The sequence below is a fragment of the Pelobates fuscus genome, chromosome 3 (genome assembly GCF_036172605.1).
Source record: "Pelobates fuscus isolate aPelFus1 chromosome 3, aPelFus1.pri, whole genome shotgun sequence".
In the NCBI taxonomy this organism is placed as follows: Eukaryota; Metazoa; Chordata; class Amphibia; order Anura; family Pelobatidae; genus Pelobates; species Pelobates fuscus.
Genome location: NC_086319.1, coordinates 378,928,355 through 378,954,156, shown reverse-complemented (window position 1 = coordinate 378,954,156; position 25,802 = coordinate 378,928,355). Strand labels below are relative to the sequence as shown.

Genomic DNA, 25,802 nt, shown 5'->3' with positions numbered 1-25,802 from the left:
TATTTTATTGTACCCTATTGTATCAATGCAATGTTTTGTGGACCCAGGACATACTTGAAAACGAGAGGAATCTCAGTGTATCCTTCCTGGTAAAATCTTTTATAAATAAATTAAATTCACTTGGTCCTTCCCCCTGTCCTTCCCTCTTGGTTTTAAAATAAACCATAATAAATAAGAATAAACTTACATTTGCCGGACAAAGCTCCCCTCGCTGGTCTCCACACTCTGTCTGACGCCCTTATTTCCCACTCCATGGTCCAATCAAAGTATTATTATTATTATTATTATTATTATTATTATTATTTTATAGAGAACCATTTGATTGGACCACTCTCACTAGCACATGCTCTAACTCCTTGACACACGCACTAAAACATCCACACACGCACTAAAAAACATCCACACACGCCGACCCATAAAGACACATACATATTGACCTATACACACACTCACTACCAAACACAGACTGACCCATATACACAAACACACACAAACAGTGACCCATGTAGACACATGCTGGCCTAAACACTGACCCATATCACACTTACTGACAACAAAAGGACCCATAACACACACACACACACAGACTGACCCGTACACACGCAGTCACTGATGTAGCATGCACACCCGTAGCTGCTTGGATGTCTCACAAGCCTTTATTGTGACTGCACTCCCTTGCAGTTTGTCCTTCGTCTTTCCTCACTCGCTTTTTGCCTGTTGTGCGCAGAATGAAGAGTTATTTTTCTTAAGTTACCATGTTCTAAATATGACATTTGTTTTGACCTCATGTTGGTTCTATTGGGGTTATTCACCAAGTTGTTAGGAATTCAAACCTATTGCCACAAAAATGCAGATTTCTTGCTAAACACTTTCACTATACACAATTTTAGGGTTGCCAGACACACCGTGATTCCCTGGACACACATTATCTCATCAGTGCTGCTCTGCAGAATGTAGAATTTGTATACTGCATAATCACTTCTTGATAGTTTAATATGAATTCGACGTTCTGTAGGGGAGCACTTTTCATGACCAGCCCATCCACTTGCAGTAGTATCAGAGTCAATAAAAAAGGATGGGTCTGACAACCCCACAAGAACTCAAATTCTGCGGTACAATATTGTGTACGATATTGTGTAAAAATTCATATTATTGCATACATTTTTATGATACACAATTTATATAACTGTGTCAGTATGCAAGAAGCAAACCATAGGATTACCCCGGAGTGAGATATTTTGTTATGTTGCATATGATTAGACTCCAAACATTTATTCTATTATTTCCGTTTGATACAGTTATCAAAGCGCAGTGAAGCATTGTACACTCACGGTTATGTTATTAAACATTTGCACTATTGAACCAATTTGTTTGGATTGTTGGACAGTGAACAATGTAAATATTCGCGTCTACTTTCTATTTGTAGTTCGTAATGTCTGTTTAATCCAAAACGTTGAACGGACATAATTTGTAGATCATCCCTAATGTCAAATCTGCATTCTTCCCAAGTCTGCTTGTTCTCTTCCTATATAATAACACGGGGATATGAGCTGTATATTTCATATTACAATATTATACCACATCAAAAGCAGCATATTTTACATTCCAAGAAGAATGAAGCTGCCAATACAATAAAAGTGCATTTTGTTTTGATGTGCTTTAATGAATAAATTATTTGACTATGACCATTTATTAAAGAATCTAAATTCTGAGAAATTATATACATTCAGTGATCTGTTTTCTGTTTCCACAAAATACAGTATCTTTAGAATGATTCATATATTAAATATGCAGACTTTTAATGCCGAGATAGATATATATATAAATATAAAAAGCATAATTATAGTGTTATTTACAATACCATTATCATTACCCCGATGGGTACACAGCTGTGAACCCTATGATGTAGTTGTAGGGGAACTTAGGGTTAGATTGGATGTAGGGTAAGAAGAACTTACCACCTATAGCTCTAAGCAAAGCTCTGTCTGGATAAAACTCATTAGAACTGTCGTCATCAGCATCTTGAAGGCAGGTTCCTTCTAACCCTAAATCTCTCCTATCCCATAATAGCTGTATACAAATAGATCCTCAGGTCACTGGATAAAAACCCAGAGCCGCGAGTATCAACTGGAAAAGTATTTAAATAATAGAAAAGTAAATAAAATGAAATGGTAAAGGTACCGTAAGTATCAAAAAAAGATAGTGGTCATGAATAGATACAAGACTAATCAAGCCTAATGGCTACCTCCTGTCTTAAGTACTCTTCAATGCATATACTAAACTCAGACTCTGGACTTTAATATAATAGATATGGTCCAAGTCGGAGACATATGAAAAATGCAGAAGAGAATTACCTAGAACCCATGGTGTCTAGACCTATTCCCAAAAAAAGTGGATTTATAGGTACCATAACCACTTGTAATATTATCATGTTCTAGTCACCTTCATAGGGTGAGTGAAGAGGTTGCAATCTAATAAATGGCTGTTTTTTTGTCAGATAAAACAACAAGAGATGCCTGGTACTCTGATATCGATTCAGTATTTTCTGAAGAACATCTACAGGAAAATATTACACTTACTAATATTAATTCAGCCTTCAATCACTTGACCTTAAGTAATAAGAGCGGGCTGGGAAGTTGCCTCACTGGAGAAATATTTAAGTAAATAACTAATTCCCAGGGGGTTACGAGTACAGAACATCCCTGCTCCACATATTGAAGAATCTGAATTTATTAAAGAATGGGTGGAGGCAGCAGGGGTATGTTCACGCAAATTTATGGACATTCTATGTAGATATGAAAATAAGAGGTTGGAAAAAGTTAGCAAAGAGGTGAATGAGGAGATCGAGAAAATCCAAATATACAAAAAAGAATCTAACTTCGAACAATTAGAAATCAAATTGAAAAATCAGTTGGATAGATTTCAGTCCTCAATTAAAACAAGGAAACATTCAAAATTTATGAGGGATACAAAGGATTTTCAATCTGGAAATATTTATCGTAAATTTTAAAGAAATAAGAGAGTAGACTTTGATCAGTTCTCTACATCAGAGTATGACTCTAGTGGATCAGAACTCAAACTGAATCCAGTTAGCCCCTCAAGATCTACTGATACCAACCCAAAAAGCATTTTAAAGAAAGGATTTAATTTTTTTAGAAAGAACAAACATAGAAGAAAGGGCCCAACGAAACAGGAGGAGCAAATCCACAACACGGGGTTACAAACGGAGAAAAGCATATTGACACAGGAAAGTCAGATTATAAATCTGTCTTCATATCAACTCACTCTCCCTGAAAACCAAGTGCTTAGATGGGGGCTGTCCTTTGTCCCTACACCCATATTCGCTAAGTTTGTTTGGACAAAGGACATCCATATCTTCGCACGTAAACTGGCACTTCATAAGTTCCACACGATACAGAAATCAAAAAGGGCCGCAAAGCTGATCTCCTTGATAACCTGATTGACCTCCTCAATAGCAATGACCCCCTCAAAAAACAAGAGGGAGCACCATTTACCACTCTGAAACTTAAAAGTAAATTCACCCCTTCTATCCCTGAGTTTAAATACATCGATCTCTTTGTAGAACTTACCTGCAAAGAGATTGAAAACATGGGGAATGACCTGAACCCCCTAAGCCAATTCGACAATCTAAGCCAATCTAAGCCAATCTGAGAGAAAAGCATTAAATACACTAAAAGAGAATGAATCACCTGTCATCAAATCCTCAGATAAAGGGGACAACCTTGTGATCATGAATAAGAATGACTACATTCAAATGGCATGTAAGATTCTGGGTGATAAAAATACATACACCATTCTGAGTTCCGATCCAACAACTAAGTATTTTAAGGAACTAAAAAATATCCTGGATGAGGCACTCCATTCCAATCTAATTACCAATGATGAGTTTAGGTTTTTGTTTAACAAGAAACCCACAACAGCAACGTTCTATGCATTACCAAAGATCCATAAACAGCAAGCCACACTAAAAGGTAGACCAATTGTTTCTGGCAGGAACAATCTTACGCAGAACTGTAGTGTGTATGTAGAATTCATTCTTCGAGACTTGGTAAAGACTCTCCCTTCTTATCTGAGGGATACCAAGCAGACCCTCAACATCCTGAAGGATATGACTATACCAACCAGGATGTTGAGGGTCTATACAGTTCAATCCCTCATGATATAGGGATGAGACGTCAAAATGTTTCTAGACACTAGAGATCCAACTCTCATGGAACACAATAACTTTGTTCTCAAACTGCTATATTTTATTTTAACTCACAATTACTTTTTGTTTAAAGGCAATTACTACCACCAGGTGAAGGGCACTGCCATGGGGACAACTTGTGCCCCCTCTTATGCCAACCTTCACCTGGGTTGGTGGGAAGAAAACATTGTCTTTAGTCAAACACTCACAAAATACACAGAACACGTCAATTTATGGAAACGTTATATTGACGATATCCTGATTGTGTGGACTGGGACAGAGGATCTGTTCCATAAGTTTGTGGATGAACTGAATGTCAATGACATTAACCTTAAACTCACCTATGAAGTTGGAGGTCAAAAATTGAATTTTTTGTATGTTACTCTCGAGACCACTTCTACCAATCATCTTACCACCACACTTTACAGAAAACCGACAGCAACGAACAACTTTCTTAATTGGGGTAGTTATCACCCCCTGGCATTGAAAAGAGGGATACCAACAGGCAAATATTTAAGACTTAGAAGGAACTGCTCCTCGCAGGATGACTTTAAGTCTAAAGCCAAAACACTTAGGTCCCAGTTCAGATCCAAAGGATACCCGAATAAATGCCTCAAAAAAGCATATTACTGGGCACTCCTTACAGAGAGAACTGAACTGCTGACCGATTTCCCCCCCCCCCCCCCCCCCAGGGTCACAATGCATTGGGACCTTTGACTCAGGATGGGATGGGGTTAAGAGAACAATGGAAAGATTCTGACACCATTTGCTTCACTCACAGCGAGAAGAGGACAGACCCTTAAAGACATTCTAGTACCTAGTCATCTGGCTTCATCCAGTATTAAAAATACCTGGCTAAAATCCCCCGCTACCGGTACGTTTCAGTGCGGCCGGTGTAAAGCTTGTAAATTTATCAGAAAGCAATCTAAATCATTCACTAACTTGACCAACACGGAAACCTATACAACTAAAACATTCAACTGCCAAACGGAAGGATTGGTATACCTTATCACCTGTAGTTGAAACCTAAAATATGTGGGCAAGACCTTCAGACATTTTAAGACTCGCATCTTGGAACACATAAACTCTGTCAATCCATCTAGACAGACAGATACACCAATTTCTAGACACTTGAAAAATCAACCTAATCATAGACACACTTGTGGATTAACGAACACTCGTCACATTTGTATATATCCCTTTTGAAGAAGTTTCTCTAACAACTGTATCCTTGATTAAAGGATTAGGTCAACACAGGGTTAATTTTCCTTTTAAACCGAAACTATTACCATATTCATGAATGGTCGCATTCTGATTGGGCTATATATATACCTCATTAACATATTGTTACGTCGGCATTTTGGCACCCAAATTCTAACGAACTCTGACGCCCGATTGGTCCAACACTGCAGAAGAACATTGGGTATTTAAGAGAGACCCTTTGGTCAGAACAGATTCAGCCCCTGACGAAGGTGCATCACTCTGGCACCGAAACGCGCGTCGGGTTGTGAGGGTTCACTCCTTCACTTTTTTTCACTTTAAGGGCACTTATCACGTGCAGTTAGCCAACATTCTAAGTATGGCTCTGCACATTAGCACATTTTTATTGTAATCACTTATTTTTTTCCTCTTGTCTTCATTCCTAGTTTGAGTTTGATTAAATTTTTGGCTGCTTTTATTAGAGGCTTTGTATTATAGAGGACGCAATATCTGTAAATAAGGATTTGAGCACTATTATTTAAGAGTCGAACAGGTACTTATTTGTTACCAGCATAACTGGCGGCTACTTAGCAAATCCTACACATTTTTTGCAACCAAGTGATTCTTCTATATACAATACGAACTAAATGGTTACATTCCTAACAAAGGAACAATATATCATTTAGTTGTTAACCTTTTCAGGCTTCTTTTAGTCGCGTTATTAGATTGCAACCTCTTCACTCACCCTATGAAGGTGACTAGAACATGATAATATTACAAGTGGTTATGGTACCTATAAATCCACTTTTTTTGGAATAGGTCTAGAACACCATGGGTTCTAGGTAATTCTCTTCTGCATTTTTCATATGTCTCCGACGTGGACCATATCTATTATATTAAAGTCCAGAGTCTGAGTTTAGTATATGCATTGAAGAGTACTTAAGACAGGAGGTAGCCATTAGGCTTGATTAGTCTTGTATCTATTCATGACCACTATCTTTTTTTGATACTTACCTTTATCATTTCATTTTATTTACTTTTCTATTATTTAAATACTTTTCCAGTTGATACTCGCGGCTCTGGGTTTTTATCCAGTGAACTGACTATTTGTATATAATTAGGGGTTATGCCCCAGGACACTACTGGAGTGTAATTTAAGGTGTGACTTTCTACAGATTTAGTGGTTGAGCCCAGTTTATGGACATCCACTATCTGCGGAAATGTTCTCTTCTGCCATAATAGCTGTAACCTTGAAATACCACCACATTCTCATGATACCACCAACATTTAGTTTCACTTTAAATGGAAATTTTTTTTTAAATGGAGTTTGTTTTTAGATCATGCCACTGTAGTGTCACTGCTCAATTCTCTGCCGTTTACAAGTTAAATGATTTTTGTTTATGCAGCCCTAGCCGCACCTCCCTTGGTTGTGACTGATCCAGCCTGCATGAATAAAATTGGTTTCTCTTTCAATCAGATGTTAACTAGTCTGAGTTTTTATTTCCTCCTCTGTAAATTTAACTTTAATCACCCACAGTAGGCTCCTGCAGGATCTGGAAGGTTGTTAACAGAAGGAGATAAGAAATTCTAAATTAAACAGACTGTGCAATAAAGGAAGTGTAAGCATTAGATCTCACTTTTCAGGAAGTGTTTAGGAAGGCTGTGTAAGTCGCATGCAGGGAGGTGTAAATAGGACTGTACAAGCAAAGTGATTTAACTCCTAAATGACAGAGAATAGAGCAGAGAGACTGCAGGGGCATGATATACACACCAAAACCACTTAATTAAGCTAAAGATATTTGGTGACTATAGTGTTCCATTAAGGATCGTCTCCCTTTAAAATGTACAGTTTTGATCAAAACATTATAAGAAGAACCTTTTGATGCTGATGTTTTAAATGTATACCATTTATAACAATGTAGTTGTATTTCTAGTACATCAGGCCATGTTCTAAAAGCAGAGATTTTTGTGAACTCCGTTGAAACTTTGTAAAATAGAGCAATAGATGTGTAACATAGAATATAGTATTAGAAACACATAAGACAGATAAGCAGACAGACAAAGAGAGTGACAGATGAATGTGCTTGAACCTTGAAATGTCTGTTAATCACATTAATCTTTTTTTTCCTGGCATTTTTACCATGGACAGCAAAACGTGTATAGCTTTCAGTGTGAATAGACTCATGTCAGAGACAAAATATGTGTTCGCTGCGTGATGGCATTGTCTGTGTTAACACAATGAAGTAATACCAATGTGGGGGAGAGATTTCCTGACAGCTATCTGTGCTCTGTCTGCTTGTTACTAAACCTTGAACCTACACCGATCTAAAAGGGAAAATAGGATTACTGCGGACACATTGCACTTTATTAAGAAAAGCACAACTTGTGCTCTGAATGATGCATCTGTGTCTTTGCAGTTCACTGTGCCGGTGGAGACTCTTTTTTTTTAATAAGAATTGAAAAGTTTTAGCTTATTTAATGGGACACTTTCAGCATCATAACACGCTATGCTCCTTGCACAGACTATGGCTCACAGAGAACGTGGTTCTCTCTCTGCCTGAATACATGGTATTATTTACTTATGTGTGAATTGTCTGGAATTCAAAGTGAATATTGAAGAGACACTAAAGTCACCAAAACAACGTTATCTTAATGAAGCAGTTTTGGTGTATAGGTCATGCTTCTGAAGTCTCACTGCCCAATTCTCTGCCATTTTGGAGTTAAATTATTTTTGTTTCTCTCCAAGCAGCCCTAGCCTCACCTCCCCTGGCTGTGACAGACACAGCCTGCGTGAAGAAGCCTGCGTGGTTTAATTTTCAAACAGAAGTAACTTACTATAAAAGTGTTTTTTTTATTTTATTTTTTCTGCTCTGTAAATTGCACTTTAATTACATACAGGAGACTCCAGCAGGGTCTAGCAAGCTATTAACGGAGCAGAAGATAAGAAATTCTAAATTTAAAAAGAATTTGCAATAAAGGAAGTGTAAACATAAACATTAGATGACTCTTTACAGGAAATGTTTAGGAAGACTGTGCAAGTCACATGCAGGTACATGTGACTAGGGCTTCATGAACAAAATTATTTAACTCCTAAATGGCAGAGGATTGAGCAGTGACTATAATGTCCCGTTAAATTATAGGCTAAAGTAGCTAAATAGGATAAAATAATATAATTTTGCAGCAGGATGCCGTTTCCTTCACTATCACCTGGACATACATGCACTTTTATGGTGTATGCTTGCTGAATGGGCATGCCATATAATGTCCTATAAAGATTTAGATCCAGAGGCAGCGTGTGTAGCTTCATTCAGTGTAAAATAATGGATCTATTGGAAATAGCGAATTTATTTAAAAGACCCATTGGAGCACTTTTGTATTATCTCAAGTTTGAAAAGCAACAGTGCACTAATGATTTAAGTAATTGAAGGTTCCCATTACCAATATATAATAAGTGGTCTTCATTATTTTCCAGGACTGTGGCATCAGAGGTCCGGAAGCAAGTCTCCAGGGAATATGGGGGCTCTCCGCAGCTTTCAAAGAAAAGAGCAGGCAGTCAGCAATCTGTAAGTTCAACCAACATACCATTCTCTCTGCACTCTGTATCATCTCCGAGATACTCCTTGATTGGTCTGTCGGTGTTTCCTATAAAGTCTATTCTATTCTTTTTATTCTTTCGATACTGGAAACCTGTTTAGAAAGTTTCCTTACCTTTTGTTTTACTAACATACCTCAGTGACGATATAAGTATACACTAGTAACTGTTCCCCCTGGTTCCTGTCCTTTCTCAGAAATCTATAGCATGCCAAGAATTCAAAGCCATTTCTCTCCATCTAAGTTTAGCAATTGTATTAGCATTTTCTTTTTTAACCGCTTTGACATTTTACTGTACCTTTACTCTAAGATCTTTGTTATTGTTACAAATTGTCGGCCCATATCCAGGAGGACTTCTGATTTGCACCATAGGTTTTAGTAGTAGAATGTGCCTGTATTGAATGAAGTAGCTGTGTGATATTTACCATATTATACGCCTGCTACAAAGTGCCTGTAGGAGATCCTGATATTTTAAGTTTTACTGATGATTTTTAACCTTTTAAGAAGTTTGTTTTATATAAAAGTATTATGTAAGCATTCTAGATAAACTTTACGTTTCCTTGGTTATTGTCAGAGCGCAAAATGATCAGAATATCTAAAGAACCATTTCCTGTATCCTGCCCAGTATGATGCCGTGATCTACTCTTAGAATCAGGCTACTCACATAACAGCTTCTCTGCAGCCTATTTTATTTGTGATTGTCACTAGGGGTTTAAAAACTGTGCCGACCTCTTCCACGCAAAAGAACAACAGTCCTAGCATCCAGAACTGTCAGTTTTCCTCGATCATGTTACAATCTCTGTGCAGAAGGGCATCTTTGGCCGACTCCAGTACGGATCCCAACCCCAAATTATACTCCATTATGCAGCAAATAAACCATGGAGCCTTTGTTCATGTCACCCTGTCATTATTCTAGCCACCAAGTGGAGACCTGTTAAAGTTTTGACTCCCAAAGCTTATTTGTCATGTTCAGATTGCAGAGTACTATAGACACCATGAATAGTGAAAAAATGCAAATGTGATATATGAAGCAGTGTTGCAAGCATACAACTAATTTATACTTTATACTACATTACACCTTGCATGGTTCCCCTGGATTTCCTTGCATAGTTCCCCTGGTTTTCCTTGCATGGTTCCCCTGGTTTTCCTAACATGGTTCCCCTGGTTTTCCTTGCATGGTTCCTCTGGTTTTCCTTACATGGTTCCTTTGGTTTTCCTTACATGGTTCCCCTGGTTTTCCTTACATGATTCCCCTGGTTTTCCTAACATGGTTCCCCTGGTTTTCCTTGCATGGTTCCCCTGGTTTTCCTTGCATGGTTCCCCTGGTTTTCCTTGCATGGTTCCTTTGGTTTTCCTTGCATGGTTCCCCTGGTTTTCCTTACAGGGTCCCCCTGGTTTTCCTTACATGGTTCCTCTGGTTTTCCTTGCATGGTTCCCCTGGTTTTCCTTAGCAGGGTCCCCCTGGTTTTCCTTAGCACGGTTCCCCTGGCTTTCCTTAGCACGGTTCCCCTGGCTTTCCTTAGCACGGTTCCCCTGGCTTTCCTTAGCACGGTTCCCCTGGCTTTCCTTAGCACGGTTCCCCTGGCTTTCCTTAGCACGGTTCCCCTGGCTTTCCTTAGCACGGTTCCCCTGGCTTTCCTTAGCACGGTTCCCCTGGCTTTCCTTAGCACGGTTCCCCTGGCTTTCCTTAGCACGGTTCCCCTGGCTTTCCTTAGCACGGTTCCCCTGGCTTTCCTTAGCACGGTTCCCCTGGCTTTCCTTAGCACGGTTCCCCTGGCTTTCCTTAGCACGGTTCCCCTGGCTTTCCTTAGCACGGTTCCCCTGGCTTTCCTTAGCACGGTTCCCCTGGCTTTCCTTAGCACGGTTCCCTTGGCTTTCCTTAGCACGGTTCCCCTGGCTTTCCTTAGCACGGTTCCCCTGGCTTTCCTTAGCACGGTTCCCCTGGCTTTCCTTAGCACGGTTCCCCTGGCTTTCCTTAGCACGGTTCCCCTGGCTTTCCTTAGCACGGTTCCCCTGGCTTTCCTTAGCACGGTTCCCCTGGCTTTCCTTAGCACGGTTCCCCTGGCTTTCCTTGTTTGGTCTTTATACAGTTTTCTTTCTCTTAGGATGTCATGTGACTCCTTCTCAAGTTCTTATTTTCGCATTAATGTTCAATGTTTATTTAAAATATTTCTTTATTCTATTAGTTTCTTTTTGCAACCATCTGTTTTGGTTTTACTCACTTGTTCTCTCCTCTTTCCTGTATCTTTCAGGTTCCACTGTCCGAAGTGGTGGAGCCGTTGGAAATTGAGGACTACCTCACTAATCACCCACCTGATGCTGAATGTGAGGAGCTTAGGGATCTTTATGACTTTCCTCCTGATGACATTGAGATCCTTTACGAGCCTAGAGAATGTCGCACTTTGGAGCCAGCCGCACCAGAAGAGGGGTAAGGGATCCACAAAGTGACACAGACGGAAAGGACCGTGTATCATAGTTCACAGAGGTAGAAAAGTGCATCACTAAACTCTTCCTAAACACTGACAAAACTGTCACAATGATCTTTGGAACAGTACCTAAATTACACAATTTACACAATTCCAGCAATATGCATCAAAACAAAATCAACGAACACACCGACCGCAGTCCCCACTCTTTTAAATATTTGGGTATGTTGTTAGACACCAATCTATGTTTTTGCCTCCACATAGAATAACTTGCATCAAAACTTTATCCAATACTAGGTGCCCTGGACATCCTGCCTAAGCCCTACAGTAAAGGAAAAGATTGTACAGCAAATGATGATGCCAATCATTGATTATGGGGATGTAGTGTATCCACCTGCACCGCAAACCCACATTAAGAAACTCAATACATTGTGTAACTCGTTCTGCCGATTTGTGCTACAATGTAATTACAGGACCCACCATTGTGACATGCTAAAAGAACCAAACTGGCTATTGCTGGAATCCCAACTTCATCTTTCCAGCCTTGTGTTCAAGAGCTTTTCTGGGAAGCTCCCACCCTAACTGAGCAGCTGTTCCCACCTCCCATAACCTCCGATCCAGTACCAGTGCTTTATTTATTATTATTATTATTATTTTATTACTTATATAGCGCCATCAGATTCCATAGCACTGTAAAATTCTACCTCAATACAAAAATAAAGCGGCCCGATCCTCCTGCTACAGAGCACCGCAATTATGGAACGACCTCCCGCACACTTTCAAATCTTCCCCAAGCAAGAGATCCCGCTCTACATATCTCAAAACAGAATGCACGTGTCATGGTTGATTATATATTTCCTACCTGTTCTATGTTGAATTTTGTGCATTAATATTGTTTTTGTATTTTATTGTACCCTATTGTATCGATGCAATGTTTTGTGGACCCAGGACATACTTGAAAACGAGAGAAATCTCAATGTATCTTTCCTGGTAAAATATTTTATAAATAAATCACAGAGTGACACAGACAGAAAGCACAGTGTATCGCAGAGTGACACAGACAGAAAGCACAGTGTATCGCAGAGTGACACAGACAGAAAGCACAGTGTATCGCAGAAGGACACAGACAGAATGGACAGTGTATCGCAGAAGGACACAGACAGAATGGACAGTGTATCGCAGAAGGACACAGACAGAATGGACAGTGTATCGCAGAGTGACACAGACAGAATGGACAGTGTATCGCAGAGTGACACAGACAGAATGGACAGTGTATCGCAGAGTGACACAGACAGAATGGACAGTGTATCGCAGAGTGACACAGACAGAATGGACAGTGTATCGCAGAGTGACACAGACAGAATGGACAGTGTATCGCAGAGTGACACAGACAGAATGGACAGTGTATCGCAGAGTGACACAGACAGAATGGACAGTGTATCGCAGAGTGACACAGACAGAATGGACAGTGTATCGCAGAGTGACACAGACAGAATGGACAGTGTATCGCACAGTGACACAGACAGAATGGACAGTGTATCGCACAGTGACACAGACAGAATGGACAGTGTATCGCACAGTGACACAGACAGAAAGGACAGTGTATCGCACAGTGACACAGACAGAATGGACAGTGTATCACAGAGTGACACAGACAGAAAGCACAGTGTATCACAAAGTAACACAGACAGAAAGCACAGTGTATCGCAGAAGGACACAGACAGAATGGACAGTGTATCGCAGAGTGACACAGACAGAATGGACCGTGTATCGCAGAGTGACACAGACAGAATGGACCGTGTATCGCAGAAGGACACAGACAGAATGGACCGTGTATCGCAGAGTGACACAGACAGAATGGACAGTGTATCGCAGAGTGACACAGACAGAATGGACAGAGTATCGCAGAGTGACACAGACAGAATGGACAGTGTATCGCAGAGTGACACAGACAGAATGGACAGTGTATCGCAGAGTGACACAGACAGAATGGACAGTGTATCGCAGAGTGACACAGACAGAATGGACAGTGTATCGCAGAGTGACACAGACAGAATGGACAGTATATCGCAGAGTGACACAGACAGAAAGGACAGTGTATCGCAGAGTGACACAGACAGAAAGGACAGTGTATCGCAGAGTGACACAGACAGAAAGCACAGTGTATCACAAAGTAACACAGACAGAAAGCACAGTGTATCACAAAGTAACACAGACAGAAAGCACAGTGTATCGCAGAAGGACACAGACAGAATGGACCGTGTATCGCAGAGTGACACAGACAGAATGGACAGTGTATCGCAGAGTGACACAGACAGAATGGACAGTGTATCGCAGAGTGACACAGACAGAATGGACAGTGTATCGCAGAGTGACACAGACAGAAAGGACAGTGTATCGCAGAGTGACACAGACAGAAAGCACAGTGTATCACAAAGTAACACAGACAGAAAGCACAGTGTATCGCAGAGTGACACAGACAGAATGGACCGTGTATCGCAGAGTGACACAGACAGAATGGACAGTGTATCGCAGAGTGACACAGACAGAAAGGAGAGTGTATCGCAGAGTGACACAGACAGAAAGGAGAGTGTATCGCAGAGTGACACAGACAGAAAGGAGAGTGTATCGCAGAGTGACACAGACAGAAAGGAGAGTGTATCGCAGAGTGACACAGACAGAAAGGAGAGTGTATCGCAGAGTGACACAGACAGAAAGGAGAGTGTATCGCAGAGTGACACAGACAGAAAGCACAGTGTATCGCAGAGTGACACAGACAGAATGGACCGTGTATCGCAGAGTGACATAGACAGAATGGACCGTGTATCGCAGAGTGACACAGACAGAATGGACAGTGTATCGCAGAGTGACACAGACAGAATGGACAGTGTATCGCAGAGTGACACAGACAGAATGGACAGTGTATCGCAGAGTGACACAGACAGAATGGACAGTGTATCGCAGAGTGACACAGACAGAATGGACAGTGTATCGCAGAGTGACACAGACAGAATGGACAGTGTATCGCAGAGTGACACAGACAGAATGGACAGTGTATCGCAGAGTGACACAGACAGAAAGCACAGTGTATCGCAGAGTGACACAGACAGAAAGCACAGTGTATCGCAGAGTGACACAGACAGAAAGCACAGTGTATCGCAGAGTGACACAGACAGAAAGGACAGTGTATAGCAGAGTGACACAGACAGAAAGCACAGTGTATCGCAGAGTGACACAGACAGAATGGACAGTGTATCGCAGAGTGACACAGACAGAATGGACAGTGTATCGCAGAGTGACACAGACAGAATGGACAGTGTATCGCAGAGTGACACAGACAGAATGGACAGTGTATCGCAGAGTGACACAGACAGAATGGACAGTGTATCGCAGAGTGACACAGACAGAATGGACAGTGTATCGCAGAGTGACACAGACAGAATGCACAGTGTATCGCAGAGTGACACAGACAGAATGCACAGTGTATCGCAGAGTGACACAGACAGAAAGCACAGTGTATCGCAGAGTGACAGACAGAAAGCACAGTGTATCGCAGAGTGACACAGACAGAAAGCACAGTGTATCGCAGAGTGACACAGACAGAAAGGACAGTGTATAGCAGAGTGACACAGACAGAATGGACAGTGTATCGCAGAGTGACACAGACAGAATGGACAGTGTATCGCAGAGTGACACAGACAGAATGGACAGTGTATCGCAGAGTGACACAGACAGAATGGACAGTGTATCGCAGAGTGACACAGACAGAATGGACAGTGTATCGCAGAGTGACACAGACAGAATGGACAGTGTATCGCAGAGTGACACAGACAGAATGGACAGTGTATCGCAGAGTGACACAGACAGAATGGACAGTGTATCGCAGAGTGACACAGACAGAATGGACAGTGTATCGCAGAGTGACACAGACAGAATGGACAGTGTATCGCAGAGTGACACAGACAGAATGGACAGTGTATCGCAGAGTGACACAGACAGAATGGACAGTGTATCGCAGAGTGACACAGACAGAATGGACAGTGTATCGCAGAGTGACACAGACAGAATGCACAGTGTATCGCAGAGTGACACAGACAGAATGCACAGTGTATCGCAGAGTGACACAGACAGAATGCACAGTGTATCGCAGAGTGACACAGACAGAATGCACAGTGTATCGCAGAGTGACACAGACAGAATGCACAGTGTATCGCAGAGTGACACAGACAGAATGGACAGTGTATCGCAGAGTGACACAGACAGAATGGACAGTGTATCGCAGAGTGACACAGACGGAGAGCAGGCTGGTGGTAGAATGTACAATCTGTTCAGGCAGACAGAATAACCAGAGGTCATGGAATTTATCCCTCCTTGGTTCTCGTCAGTAATTCACAACCTTTTAGACAGCTGTTATGTCTTACGGTTGGCTGAGAATTATGAGAAATATAGTGAGCCGACAGCTGCAGTGCCAAAGGTTAAACAAGTTCTGAGATAATCTGGACATGTTAGAATCTAGTGCACTCTGGTGGCCACGTCTGGAGTTGCATCCTAATATAAAAATTATTGCGATCGAAAACTCAAGCGAAAGCTATATATGTTTATTTATTTTTCTTTCCTTTGCAGAAAGCTGGATGTGAGGGTTCGTGATGCGTTAAAGGTTTACACCCATGACTGGGTGATTGTCCAAAGGAGGTAAACTTTAATGTACACATCTACATATATCTAACCAGCAAAGCTTGCAATCTAAAATCAAAATGTGTGCACACAATAGATGTAGGGGCAAAACATTTCAGAGAATACACAGTGGTCATCAGAGCTTACAATCTGATATGCAAACATTGTCACATAATAATGGGGGGGAGGGAGGGGACATGGCATACTGACCATCCAATACCTGATTGACCTCTCTGGGGCAATAAATACTGCCCCTCTGACTCTCATGCAGGGATAGCCAAAAGTTCAGTGACTGATGAGAATGTAGCATTTGGCCTCCCCTACACCTATATGAAAATGGTTAGTTTTACAATGTGGGTAGTAAGAGAATAATTTTGTGTACTGACTAACCTTGTGTAGTTTTAAGTTTATTAATTTATTTTTTGAAGTGTATATATTTATTTCCTAGATCTCAGGGACTCAGCACAGCCTACACTCCAATCACTGCTGAGCGGCAACGACAGCGGCAAAAGACCTTGAGTCGACAGGTGTATGAACTGGATGAAGCCATGGAGGAAAGAGGAGCTCAGGAAGATCAGGTATTACACTTTGTGCATCAGCAGGGTTAGGCTAGGAATTATATGTATACAAAAAAAGACCAGGAAATACTAAAGAGACACAACATGTAGGGCTTAAAGGGATCCTGCAGGCAGGAGTTAGCCTCCAATAGCACATAACAAAATAAAAATGGATACGATCGCCAGCAAGCTTGGCTCGTACCAGGAAGTGTCTGAAACCTCTCCGCCCAATGCTAAGTTGTTGTAAACTCACTTGCTCAAGCCATCTTCCATCAAATAGAGAAAGTAAGATCACAACAATAAAGCAAATCCCTTATAAAACCAGTTAATATAGCTGCTCTCACTAACGCACATTAAGCGTATTAATCCATTGTTATGTATGGTGTTATGGTGTTTTGTACTGAACATAATTACGTACAGTCATTAAGTTTGTACGGTCTATAAAGTGGAGTAGTTTAGGGAGTGACACGCTCTCTTTAAACATCTTGTAAACATGTCCGTAAAGTGGGATTAAGGGCTTTTGAGTTCTATTTGTTTTTCTAGTCGCTCTGTTATGACAGTTCTCCTGCACACGTTCTGTGCCAGCTATGGCAATCCTCTGTCCCTGCAGTTGTTTCAGACTGCATTAACCGCGATGCTTAAAAAGCCGTCATGGGAAATGCATTGTGCATCGCCAAAGTCTATCTATCACTCTTACATGTAATAACAAACATACATGTCCCATTGTGTTTTATACCCCGCCTCCTGTAGACTGTAAGCTCGTTTGAGCAGGGTCCTCTTTAACCTATTGTTTTTGTAACTGTCTCATTTATTGTTAAATCTCCCCCTCTTATCATATTGTAAAACGCTACGGAATTTGTTGGTGCTATATAAATAACAATAACAATAATAATAATAATTAAAGTGATTGCAGATCATTTATTTCACATATCACTCTTCACTAGATTTTTGAATTTATTTAAATCAATTCGGAGCTTTTGTTACAAATCCAGTTTTGATGTCCTCCTGTACGCCTCAAAGATTATTGATTGTATGATCGTACCGGCATTTACAGGGATATCGCTGCGTGATTCGTTCACGAATTGCGGACTTGTGAAGAATGGAGAAGGGAATTATAGTGTTTTGTAATGGCGAAATGGCAGAGATGAAAAAAATTCTTTCTTTTGGCTAAAAGTTTGTAATTTCTTTTTCACTCCTACATAAGGAATAAACCGCTTTGTAAAAAATAAGCAATTTATTCACTAAACAGTGGCTTATGATGCCAGACGCGCATATTTAGCCAGAATTGCCAGCTCTTTTGTTTCGTCTAAAATGTTGCAGGTCCGTTGCTAGCTCGCTGTTTAGCTTTTAGAATCGTGAAATCCCTACACATTAATTTCTCCACTGCAGTGACATACAAAGGAATATTTTTTGCTGGAACATAGTGACCTTGAGATTGGAACTGTTGGAAACATTGTTATTCTCAAAGGGTGTACTAAGCAAAGAACAAACAAAGCCTTGATGGAGGTCCTGGGGACATTTCTTTTTATCGTCAGACAATCTATTCCCCACCCTCTTTATTCTTGGGTTATTGTTCCCCCGTTCCTCGTCGAGGGCGTTAATTTGGCAGTTATTGTGAATCCAGGAGAGAAGTTAGCCACAGGAGTATCAAATTAACTTCCTTGACGAGCGTTTATTTTAATATTCTTTGTAAAACGCCTCTGCTGTTTGTGCGCACATTAGACTTTTTTTGCAGCAGCTAAAGTACTAAATTGGAACAAAACTCCCCGGATTTGAGCCTTCATACGCCATTTTTGTGCTGTCTCCCAGCATCCATATTTACACATTGTTTGTTAAACGGAGTCTCCCAGAGATTCCTGGCATTGCGTGCTGCTTTCATTTATATTAATGGCCTTTAAAATCAACGTGAAGTTCGGTAACACCAGAGGATTTTTTCACTAAACTGAGAAATACAATTGTAAATATTGGGCTAAATTAGCCGATCTGGAAAAATTGTAGAGGTGTAGATTTTTTCCAGTTTGGTTACCTTTGCCTTAAAGTGGAACGATCAGTAGTGAGCTTTTGGACAACTTAATAGCTAACTAAATGTTAGCTATTTGTTGTGTTAACTTTTTGTCCATAGAATTGCAGTCATTTTATTTTATAATTTACACTGTATGCCTGTCTATCTTGGCACAGCCTTTGCGTGCCAGAGGTGAGTTGGCAAAACTGTGGCATTTAGAGGTTTAATAGCATTTACATTTTTTTTGTTCATAGAACCTTGCAATTAACTATTTCTGCAAAAAGAAAGCCTTCAAGATATTATTGTAATGACTGCATGCTATGAACTGTCTTTTTTGGTAAAAATTTAAAGAAATATTTAAAAGGATACCATCTATGACTTGTGCCAAAGAAGCACTCCATTGTTATACTAATAGAGACACTATAGTCACCAAAACAGCTTTAGCTTAATGAAGCAGTTTTGTTGCATAGATTAAACCACTGCAGTCTCGCTGCTCAATTCTCTTTTATTTAGCAGTGTTAATTTTGTCTTCTAACATTTTGGGGATTTAGTCAACTGAAACTAGACTAAAACAATTCAGACGACTAAAACGGCTTTTTAGTCAAAAGACTATGGCTATAACTAAATTGTAATTTGCCGCCAAAATTAACACTGCACAGAGGGGCTATGGAAGGGGCAAAAGAGACAGACCAGGGCTTGGGAGAGAGACACCTACAGGGGCTTGAAGGATACAAAGAGACAAAGAGGGACTGGGAAAGGGGCAAAAGAGACAGACCAGGGCTTGGGAGAGAGACACCTACAGGGGCTTGAAGGATATAAAGAGACAAAGAGGGACTGGGAAAGGGGCAAAAGAGACAGACCAGGGCTTGGGAGAGAGACACCTACAGGGGCTTGAAGGATACAAAGAGACAAAGAGGGACTGGGAAAGGGGCAAAAGAGACAGACCAGGGCTTGGGAGAGAGACACCTACAGGGGCTTGAAGGATATAAAGAGACAAAGAGGGACTGGGGAAGGGGCAAAAGAGACAGACCAGGGCTTGGGAGAGAGACACCTACAGGGGCTTGAAGGATATAAAGAGACAAAGAGGGACTGGGGAAGGGGCAAAAGAGGCTTTAACTAAACCCATCGACAAAAATTTACTGGAGATTTCGTCTACTAAAACTAAAACAATTCAGATGCCTAAAATGCGGCTAAAACAAAAATGGCTTTTTACTCAAAAGACTGACTGACTAAAAGCAAATTGAAATTCGTTGCCAAAATTAACACTTCGCACAGCCTTCTTAAACACTTTCTGTAAAAATCTAATGTTTGCACTTCCTTTATTGCACAGTTGTTTAATTTCAGAATCTCTTATCTGATGTACTGTTAATAGCTAGCTAGACCTCGTGTGTGTGATTAAAGTTCAATTCACAGAGCAAGAGATAGAAATACTTCTAAAGCAAGTTAAGATCTGATTGGAAATGAAACCATTTTTTGTCATGTAGGCTGTGTGAGCTAGAGCTGCATTAAAGGGACTCTCCAGTGCCAGGAAAACAAACCTGTTTTCCTTGCACTTGAGAGTCCTGGAGTGCCCCCATCCCATGTCGCTGAAGGGGTTAAAAACGACGTCCCTCCTACTCATAAAATCCTGAGCAACAGTGAATAACCACACAACACAACTCAAAACATGATCTATACCCAAATCAAGTTGCCAGACAGGTACACGGAAGCACATTTGAGTTCACGTGAAACACAGTTGAGTTCCTGTGATGGACAAGACGAACCTGTCTATTATGTTACGTTCCGTAATGTTATGTTTTCTAAAGTTTTCTAATGGTTACACCTACACAATGTAAAGAAGAAATAAAGGAAAAACCCATTGACGGACTGTGACAAAGATGGCATCAATGCTCGTGAGGACTTGTTACAGCATACCTGTACAGCTAGCAACGATGTATTTACACTGAATATGTTTTGTGGCTTCTGCGTAAGCCCGCACAATATTGTCATGTCACTTTGTCCGCCAGGATGCAAAAATAAAGTAATGAAAAAAAAAAAACACTACGTCCCTCGGCGTTAGGTCAGGCTCCGCCCACACTCCTCCCCAGCCAAATGGCCGCCCGCGCATTAGACCTCCCCATAGGAAAGCATTTTTCAATGCTTTACTATGGGGAATACCTGACGCTGGAGGTCCGTGGGGACGTCCAGCGTCGGATAACTGACCGAAGGTCAGTTTGGATTCCTGAAGCCCTCTAGTGGTTGTCTGTTAGACAGCCACAGAGGGCAGACTTCGAGCTGCAATGTAAACATTACAGTTCTCTGGAACTGCAATGTTTTACATTGCAGCACTAAGTGCAAACGGGTCACATCACCCAGACCACTTCAATTAGCTGAAGTGGTCTGGGTGCCTGGAGTGTCCCTTTAACAGAAACAAAAGTGACCTAACTCCTAGATGGCAGAGAATTGAGTAGCGAGACTGCAGGAGCATGATTCATACACTAAAACTGCTTATTTAAGCTAAAGTTGTTTTTGTTGACTATAGCGTCCCTTTAAATACATTTATTATAACACTAGAGTGTTGTACTCTTAATTAGGTTATGTCCCTGAAAAGAGCAGTTACTTACCTATAATCCAGTGGCAATAGGGTCTCCTTGTGGCAGCTCTGCTCTGCTTACAGGGGTTTCATCAGGACTGATGGTCTCCCAGCCATTAGAATGCTTCTTCACTTGGAGAAGCTTTGAGAGGGTGCAAACATGCGCGCAGTGTTTCTTCATAAGACATATTTCCTTCTGTTTTGTGCTTGGGAACAAAATGATCAGGAAGAGTGGAGGGCATAACCTCGTAATTTTATAAATGTGACTATACCTCTTAAACCTCCCAAAATCCCTAAATAATTCAGCATAGAAAGATTTTAAGAAAGAAGAAGAGGGGGCAGAGCCTGACCTCAGATCTAACTAGACGTGGAATGCCTGAGCTCCTGACTTTCTGACTGAATTTGTGGTATTATACACAATTGTGGGGCTTCCACGCTAATTATTCTGTGTACCTATGGTCAGAAGAGACCCAGGGCTAGCTGATTGATTACTTACCTGAATGTTATCCTACACTGTGAGCCTGGGAGCTCTGCTGCGGCCCTCAAAGCAGACCTGTGCAATTGTACCCGCACTTACCACTCTGCCAAGGTTGCTGTGCAGAAATCCCCGTCACTCCAAAATGGCAGACGCCTTTTCCTCTGAGTCACACGCTGAGAGTTCAAAGCAAAGTTCTACCGTGTTGCAGATTCCTTGCGAAGGCTGGATGCAATCCTTCAGCGTTTCTGGCTAACAGTAAAGCACCATGTTCTAGCCACTGAGGCCACTCTGCGGAAGGGAGACTGGAGAATCAAGCAACAGGAGGTGAAAGGGGCCTATTCAGGGCAATACTCGCGTTACGAAACCTGCACGACTTACCACACGCCCTCCCAAACCGAGAGCCACAAGGTACTTGACTGCCTTGCATCGTCCACAAAAAGGCAGATTACCCACGACAAGCGGCTAATGTCATCTCAATCCTCCAACCATACTTTGCTGGGGATAGACGTGGACTGTTGGAGCACCCAAGACTGTGGTACATTGATACCGTCCCGCACACAGGCCTGGGGCTGGAGGGGTCCCCGATCCTGTAGAGAAGTCTCTGTTGATGGTACAGTCACGCTGCTGCAGACAGGAGTTGGCTGATTTGGAAGGGGGACTGCTACATAAGCATTTTGCCACTTGATAATAGCTGGAATTATGTTACTTATTACATATGTCAAGCACATAGCACTTTGTTTTATTTATGCTTTTTCTTGGTTCTCTATTTTCTTTGTTTGACATCAAGCTTCTGCATATTGTAGTGGTATTGTGCTGTATAGGTCATATCTAGTGTCTCAAGTGTCTTAGCAGTGCCACTCGAGTCTTCAAGTCCTATCATGAGCTTACACACGAATGCATAGCTTGCTTTCTGGCTTATTTACAAACATTGTGCATGTTCTCTCAGTTGTCCCACTGTTATATATGTTGATACGCTTGTGGAATGCTGTTGGGGCACCTCAAGCCTGCAGAAACATAAAATAAAATAAATGTTAACAAGAAAGACCTGAAAAGGCTCGTGGTGGTTTATGAAGTAGCAACGGCATTATCTTCGTGATAAAGTCCTGCCTTTATGTCCGCTTTCCAGACTTCGTATTCAGTGACAGAGAACTTGCTATGTCATTTTGGGCAAACACAATGGGGAAAGACACTGAACTGTCGTGCACTGTAAACCGAATTGTAAACCAGAAATATAAATATTGATATGGAGAAATCCACCATCTCGCCAATGCTCACAGTTTGGCTATTGTAGTGTTTCAATTCAGTGCTTAGTGAACAAACTCGAATACATTCTATTCTTACATTCTTTATTCCCGGTAATTCTTTTCCCATACACTCGCTATCAGTTTACAGTGGGGCCATTTCTATGCCATAAAGTATGTAGTGTGGTCAGATTTTCAGCGTTATCCTGGAGTCTGACCATTTTAATGGATGTTATTAAGATTATAGCTGAATGGTATGGAACGTTTGCTTCCTGAGGATTTGCTTAGCAATGCCTTATAATGACTCATCAATGCCTCCTAAATTCCCTTTGTGTCTTGGTGATAGTTAAATGATTTCCAATAATCTAATGTATAGATTGGATGTTGTTATTTCTGTTCATGTAATGAGATTTTGTCACTATATAAATAATTATTTATGATAGCTGCCCACGTAGGTTCAGTGCTATTCATAAAGGATTACAGATGCTTTCATACACACGCGCACGTGCTCTTTCCTTAGAAGGTCATTTTACTCATTGATTTTGTGACTTCGTAGGAAGCAGAGAAGTAAAAATATGACGAATAATCATGAGTGGCCGAGCAGCCGAATGACATGATTATCAATAGCGGCAATGATGGTCAGAGCTAGCACGAGTGATGTAGATAGAATATTCGTGCATTTAATGGTAATGTTTCAGTGTGAAAATGTTAAAACTACTTCTTCGTCTCAATTACACAATGCAGAACGGGAGAGTTTACGGTCAATTGAAAATTTCTAAATGTGGAGATTTAACTAAAATAGAATCTGTTTAAATCCTTAACACCCAACCCTTAATCTCTCAGCACTTAAAAAAATAAAATATAAATATATATTGAATAAAAAGTACAATTGAGTTGGGAAATAACAACCATCACTCTTATTATTTCTATTCAATGATTTCGGATGTATTTTAGAAATTCTTATATATACAGACTTCGATAATATGAAAAAAGCTGAAAGTATCTTGAATTTTTTTTTTTTTTTAAAGTGGATTTTATCACAAGTAACAATTTTTTTAAAATGTAAATAACATTTCTTAGATTTTCTGCATCACTCTGATAGGAGAGCACACATCCAGGCTCTTCTGCAGTGCCAAGCAAGTGGCTGCATACACTGCATTCTGGGATTGTGCTTTGTGGTAGCTCGCAGATGCGCATTTACATATATAAATATTTTTTTTTTTTTTTTTTTTTTTTACTTTGATCATTGTGTTAGTTAAGCAGCCAGCAAATATATAGTTATGCATCTGCAGTCTTTATTACATGTCTGCTGTATGGCGGTGATGATCTTTCTTTATAATCCCCCACTTCCTTCTTCATCAGGAGGACCGGAAGCGTGCGTCTGTCTCTATGGATGAGACCCCCAGAGGAAGCTGGGCTTCCAGTATCTTTGACCTGAAGAACTCGTCTCCAGACAACCTGCTCCCTGGATTACTTGAGAGAACACCAACAGAAGAGATGGATCGACTAAACCAGGAACTGCGCAAGGAGAGCCGCCATTCTCAAATCCTGACTCTTTACTCTGCCCCTGACGAGGTAACATTTTTGATTGGCTTTTTGGTGTTTATACATTAACCACCAATAATACCACTGGAAGGCTTATTATGACTTGTTGTTTATTTGGTCTAAAAAATATGTAATCATATTATGACTGGTGCGCATGTACACACTCCAATATTTCATTCACACTTGTCTTCACATAACTCAACCTTCCCACACATTCCTTCTATACATTTCTCATCTCTAATTCACTCCTTATTCTTCTTACTTTCCAGCTAATTAAGCTTTACCATTTGCTTGGTGTGATATAATTACTGACTAATTTTCACAGTCTCTCATCCTTCAAGACACTCTTCTTTTATATCATTCTAATTATCATATAAGCAATAAAAAAAAAAAAGAAAAAGGATATGTTTTGTTTATCTGACAGATCGACTACATCTAAAAACAAAAAGATATAAAGCGTTTTTCAGCAACACTCCTTACTATTTGGATAGAATGAAACACTGTTTGTTCTGTTAGCGCTGGAAGGAAACTTGTTTCCCAGGTTTTACTCGAACACTTTCAGGTCGCAAGTCGATACAATGGTGATTAATAAATGTACACTTTACCATGGAAATTCATGTCTGCAAGAAACAAGGTTACATTTCCTGTATTTCATTCACAGAGCAATATCATATCACCTTGAGCTGCCTTAGAGTAATTGGAAAACTTCCATTATTTACAACTAAACAAGGACTTGCTTGGCTTCTCTCCTAGTGATAAAGAGACTTTGGGATAGAGGCTTTATATCTCCATTTGGGAATGTTGTCAGATTGTCTATTTAAGACCAGCATACATTAGCTGTGTTGATGATCTTTTTAAAGGGCTCTCTTTTCCTCCTGCACCCATCATTTTGCTGTTCGTTCCTCCCTTCATCCTTCTCTGTGCACTTACTTTCCAGAAGCTCATCTTTCTGTTCTCTTTCTGTATTTTATTCTCTGTTTTGTACCTACTGGTTTCACTCATCCTTCTTCTTTCTCCCAGGACGAAGCTGTAGAGCGAACAGCCGTACCTGAGGTCCCCAAGGAACACTTTGGGCAGAGGATCCTGGTAAAATGCCTGTCACTTAAGTGAGTCCAAGTCTGAACATTCGTTGTTGCATTTACTTCCTTATACCTTTCCATGTGGTTTGTTTTGTGCCGGTTTGTGTTGATACTTGCCCATGTATTGAGACCATTCTGTATACTGACAGCAGGTGTGCCATCCTCCTGTGTAACCATTACTGTGATTTGGGTAACTAAAACCGAGGATACTCAAAGTGCCCATCTCTTCC

At 40.7% G+C, this 25,802-nt stretch overlaps 1 protein-coding gene across 1 annotated transcript in view; it reads left to right on the top strand.

Annotated features, from left to right (window-relative positions):
* The window catches only part of DOCK6 (dedicator of cytokinesis 6), a 149,799-nt gene that overhangs the window by 47,758 nt on the left and 76,239 nt on the right, over positions 1-25,802 (top strand). The window contains exons 2-7 of the mRNA XM_063446373.1: positions 8,880-8,970; positions 11,251-11,426; positions 16,048-16,116; positions 16,547-16,676; positions 24,311-24,523; positions 25,514-25,599. Of these exons, the coding sequence (XP_063302443.1) occupies positions 8,880-8,970; positions 11,251-11,426; positions 16,048-16,116; positions 16,547-16,676; positions 24,311-24,523; positions 25,514-25,599 (765 nt within the window). The remainder of the gene's footprint in view (positions 1-8,879; positions 8,971-11,250; positions 11,427-16,047; positions 16,117-16,546; positions 16,677-24,310; positions 24,524-25,513; positions 25,600-25,802) is intronic.